We start from the raw sequence: 5,020 nt of genomic DNA, 5'->3' as shown, positions 1-5,020 counted from the left end.
CCCTTTGCTTCCCACTTGCCCCCACTGACCCATGTCAGCTTTGTGACATTTTTGTATTAAATATGCAAAACCTGATTTCTGCCCTATCTAGGAGGCAAAGCACCCTAGTTTTTTCCCATGATTTTTTCCCCTCACTTGTCAAGTCACAGCTGTTCTGGGTATCAGCATATACTCACCGCCACAGCTCAAGGCACCAAAAAACATTCCTGACAATGCCATTTGCAGCTGGGCCCAAGGGGGGTGGGGGGGTGGGGGGGAGAAAAGATGCTGAAGAGTAAACAGAAAAGGCTTAGTCAGCAACTGTCACCTCCCCAGGAGGTGAATGTAAATAGCCTGGTGCGGAGGGGGAGGAGCAGCAGGGCAGCACCAGGCCTTCCTCTCTTGCCACTGGGAGAGGTTTCAAAGGCACTAGCATTTGCATACTTTACTGTACATACAGTATTAGACGTAGAGAGGGTGCTCTGAAATTGGGAGTTGTGTGGCCTTAGCCCTAAAAAGACACACTTGCTGACTCGGGGCAGAATTAATATCAATTGAATTTATTACAAGTTACTAAGCTCCAAGGCACATTACAGTGTTCTGTTAACTACAGAAATGTATAAAGGACAAACAGAGCAGATTCTCCAGGTCTAGCATTTCGCTCTACTGTTCAAAAGCATCCGTGCATCGACAAAGCAAAAACAAAACAACACGTGAAGAAGATCCAGCACATTCAGGTCAGTAGAAACAACCCAAACATTTTCCCCTCACAAACTTGCAACAAAACACCCCATTACCTCCCAACACCCCCCTTACCATTTTGCAAACAAAACAGGGAAACAAAACGGAACAGAACAAAATAAAGTGAAGACTTCAACACTTGGGGCGCTTTAGAAAGAAGCTTTCACCATTTTATAGCTTTTTTTTTTTTTTTTTTTTTTTTTAGGCAGCAACACTGGCCTTGGCAAAAAGAAAAAAAGTCTTTCTTTTGAGTGTTTTTCCTCCCAGAATGCGTAACATTTACAAAAATACACACCAGCAGCAGTTGTTGCTAAGGGCTATTAATTCTGTACCTAGGCAAACATTCTGCCACCAAATAAATGCTAACGAATGATGCAAATGACCCATTATACTGTGAAACACAAACCAGCTTATCCTTCAAATGAAGAAGTTACATACCTGTTTCAAAATATAGAAACATACGACGAAAATAATGTCTATACATAAGACTAACTTTTTGCAGTTTGTTATATTCACAATTCAACATCTTGGGGGTGAGGGAAGGGAGGGTCGAGGCAGGTAGGGAAGGGGCCCTCTGAATTAGAGAAGAGTTGGTCTAGGGCAAAGGAGGTGGCTGTCCTGTGGTTCAAGGGTCTCTCTCCTTTTTCACTTTAACATCCCCAGCTAAGATAGTCGCGATTTCGCCCTGCATGAAGGCCCAAGGTACATTCGACCCGACTAGGGGGCATTTCTCTCCGCTGGGGCAGTACACCTCGCCAGTGGCCCCCTGGGCCTTAATACTCTCTCTAGAGCAAGGGAAGCAGAATTTGTGGCTGGGGACGGATGGGCACTGAACGAAATGCGTATCCTCCAAACGTTCGTGGCAAATAGTACAGCAGAGGGGTCCGCTGTTGGCCATAGGAGAATCCGGAATGTTTTGGGGGTGCACTTGGTCCATGCCCGGGTGGGCGCCAGGCGGCGGGGGAGCCACCTGTAAATTCAGGTCCCCGTTACGTGATGCCAACCGGCGCTGCCCTGGCACAGAGGCCGGCGAGACTGGGCTGCTGCTGTTGCGCCGCGCGGACGCAGTAGTAGAGTGCACGGAACTGCCATCCTTAGGCGAATGCGCCGTGCCCAGAGTGTCTGCCACCGACATGAGGGCGGCCATAGGGGACGGACCGTTCTGGGGGGCTGACTCGGGTGGGGTGGTCCGGTTGGAATGGGGTCCCAGGGGTGGGGGTGGCGGGGGCGGACCGCCTGCCGCATGCCCTGGCGGAGCAAAGGTCCCAGTCGACATGGTGAGCTTCAAAGCCTCGCTCTGGTTCGCCATCCACTGCTGCCTCTGCTGTTCTTCGCCCAGCTTCAACGCGCCCTCGGCTGAGTCCGGGGGCTCTGGCGACGCCTTCCTCTTGCGCAGGCTGGCAGCTGCGCCCCGGCCTGAGGGCGCGGCAGGCGGCAGGGCCCCGGTCCCCGGGGGTGCGCTGGGGGCGCGGCTTAGACTCACCAGTGCCGTGGGCAGCATGGGGCAGCTGGCGTCCAGGTAGGGCTGGGGCAGCATGTCGGCGCCAGGCACGCCCTCCTTGAAGAAGCGCACGGCCTCAGGCAGCAGGTCCCCAAGTAGGCGCCAGTCCCCGGAGCCGTGCTTCTTCTCATACTCCAGGTATTTGAAACCGGAGGAGAGGCCCCGGCCGAAGTCCTTCATGCAGTCTTGGTACATCTGCTTGGCCACACCAGACGCGCTGGAGTACACGTTGCCCGAGCCGGTGGGGTACTCAATGAACAGCTTCAGCTCGTAGTCCATGCCGGGCTTGGAGACAGCATCGAAGGCAAATACGCGGCCCAGCAGCGAGTGGTCTTTCTTGAAACGCACCTCGTAGGGCGTGCAGCCAGCCAGCGTGAGCAGCGTGTCGCGGACCATCTTGGGCTTGTTGGCCCATTCCTCGGCGCGGTTGCGCAGGCTCTCGCTCAGCTCTGCCAGGGCCTCGGCGTTGCGCTGCTTCTCCTTTAACTCGCGCTCCTGGTCGGTACTCGACACTGAGCCGGGCCTCTTGCCACTAGCACCCACGCCCGCCTCTGCAACCGACGACGAGGTGGAAGACGACGCCGACGACGTCGCGGTGGATACGCCCGGGGTGCCCCCGAGACAAGCGGGACCCCCGGGAGCCCCTGGAGGAGCGGGCGTCGGGGGCCCACGGCCGCCCAGCCCATGCGGTGGGGGTGGGGGCAGCACAGCGGCGCTAGCCGGGCCGTTAAGCAGCGTCTGCGGCAGCAGGTTGGGGGGCACAGCGAGCTGGGGGGCTCCGCCACCTCCTGCGTTGGGCAGTGCAGTCACCAGGCCACTATGCGTCCCACGCCGAGAGGCCACCGACGCCGCCGCTGAAGACGAGTTGGGGCTCTGGCGGTTCAGTTCTGGGGGTCCCTCCTCAGGTGTTGGCTTGGGAAAGCCGTTTGGGCCCCCCAAGCCGTTGGGCAGCCGCGTGGCGTGGCTGCCGGTTCCCAAGCTCACCGGCGGTGGGGGATAATCGAAACGGCTGCGCTGTTCCACCGCGGCTGCAGCGGCGGCAGCGGCAGCTGCGCTCAGGCCGTAGCGCTCCAGGCCGGACGGGGCCGCCAGCACCGCAGGCTTGCTGGTACCGTCGACGTGGTTGAGCTGTTGTTGCTGCTGCTGCTGCTGCGCGGCGGCTGCTGCCGCAGCTGCGGCCGCCGCCGCTTCCTTAGCCGACAGAGCCACTGTCTTGACCCCGACGGGCGGCGGCGGCCCGGGGGAGCGGCCGTCCTGGAAGCAGCCGTGCGCCCGCTTTAGCTGGCGCGCGGTCTCGATCACAAACTCTATGCGATCAGCGCCCTCGTAATTGACGCAACCGCGGCATACGGGTTCTGAGAAGTCCCAGATCATGGCCCAAGGCATGCGGGGAAGGTCGCACAGGTAGCAGGACTGTCTCCGGGACGAGGACACCTGCGCCGCCGACATGATGCTGGCCCTGGGGAAGGTAGGCCCCCGCCCGGGCTGTCTCCGAGGCGCCTTCTCCTCCGGGAGTACTGGCCGGCTGGGGAGGGAGTCCGACTGCGGGGGAGGGAAGAGGGGGGGCGAGAAAGTTCTGCCCCAGGGGCTGGAGGGAGCGCGAGTCTCCACCGCCGGCACAGCGCCTCTCCGTGGGGGCTCCACCGCCGGGGTGGCGGACCGATTCAGCCCGCTCCTCGCCCCCACCTCCTACTGCGGTTGTCTCGTCGGGAGGGGAGCTCAGGCGCCTTCTTCCTGGTGTCGCGGACCCGGACTGGAAGCTCCGGGCCCGGGGGGAGGGGACAAGGGTGCCCGGTTTTGGCCGCTGTTGCTTCTGGACCCCCTCCCCGGAATGGCTGGTGCGTGGAAGCTCGGAGGGGGCTGTCTCTTCCTCTCCCTCGGGGCCCCCCTAGAAGCTGCGTCCTCTCCCCGACGGGCTTCCTGGGGCGAGAGCTAGAGGGTTCAGTGCCACCCGGTGCCCCGGTCCAATCTTGCTGAAGCCGCTGCTTCCCCAGAGGGCCGGGGGAGGGGTTGGAACTCGAGAGAGGACCCTTTCCCCTCCGCAGAGTCTGCTGTTCCGCTGGAGGCGGCTGGGTTTGCACGCCGGAGGGAGCTGCCGCGGCCACCGCTTCCAGGACGCAGGGGAGGAGAGGAGGGCACGCACGCAGGCTCCCGCCGCCTCCAGGCCTGGCGGGCGCCGGGGCCGCCACGACTGGAGGCGCTCACGTTGGCTGCAGGGCGCTCGCACGGCGCCTCGGCCCGGGTCGCATCCCTTCCCGCTCGTGCTTGCGCTCGCCTGGAATGTGGGGTTGTGATTGTTACTCTACGTTCCGGACGCGCGTCTCGGCGCTCCTGCTCAGGCTGCAGCTCGCGCTGTCCCCGGCTTGGCCGCGCGGGATGCCGCCCGGGCGGAGCGCTGACGTCACCGCCATGCTCTGCACCAGTTCACCCCCCCTTTACACTTCCTCTGTGGAGCCCACTTGTTGCTCCGGAAAGGCGCATGCGCGGCAGGACGCCCAGATTCCTCCCAGCCGGCCCCTCCTCCGTGCCTCCGCCCTCCCCTCCCCCCTTGTCGTGTGTACAACAGCTGAGGCCGGGCGAGCTAATGCTGGAAGTCCAGGATTGGGGGTGGAAATTAAACAGACGATGACCTTTCCTTTCCCTGCTCGCTTTCCCAAGTAACAACGTATTTAAGAACCACAAGCGTCGTTTCCGATCCCCGCTCCTTACCCCCACCCCACCCCACCTCACCTCAACCCCACCCTAGGCAGTGAATTTAAATGTCCTGTTTCACGATTTTTCCGCTGTGAATTTCATATA

General features: G+C 60.6%; 1 protein-coding gene across 1 annotated transcript; it reads right to left on the bottom strand.

The window, feature by feature from the left end:
- Positions 1–523: 523 nt before the first annotated feature.
- IRF2BPL (interferon regulatory factor 2 binding protein like) lies at positions 524–4,163 on the bottom strand. Its single transcript, XM_053602998.1, has one exon. It carries the CDS (start codon positions 3,668–3,670, stop codon positions 1,346–1,348), a length of 2,325 nt encoding a protein of 774 aa, XP_053458973.1. The 5' UTR covers positions 3,671–4,163; the 3' UTR covers positions 524–1,345.
- Between the last annotated feature and the right edge of the window lie 857 nt (positions 4,164–5,020).

Source organism: Nycticebus coucang, chromosome 9 (genome assembly GCF_027406575.1).
Source record: "Nycticebus coucang isolate mNycCou1 chromosome 9, mNycCou1.pri, whole genome shotgun sequence".
Lineage (NCBI taxonomy): Eukaryota > Metazoa > Chordata > Mammalia > Primates > Lorisidae > Nycticebus > Nycticebus coucang.
This window is presented reverse-complemented; position numbering and strand designations above follow the sequence as displayed.

Bases quoted from the DNA above. Each gene is read 5' to 3' on its own strand.
- IRF2BPL (XM_053602998.1), bottom strand. From the start codon at position 3,670: ATGTCGGCGGCGCAGGTGTCCTCGTCCCGGAGACAGTCCTGCTACCTG.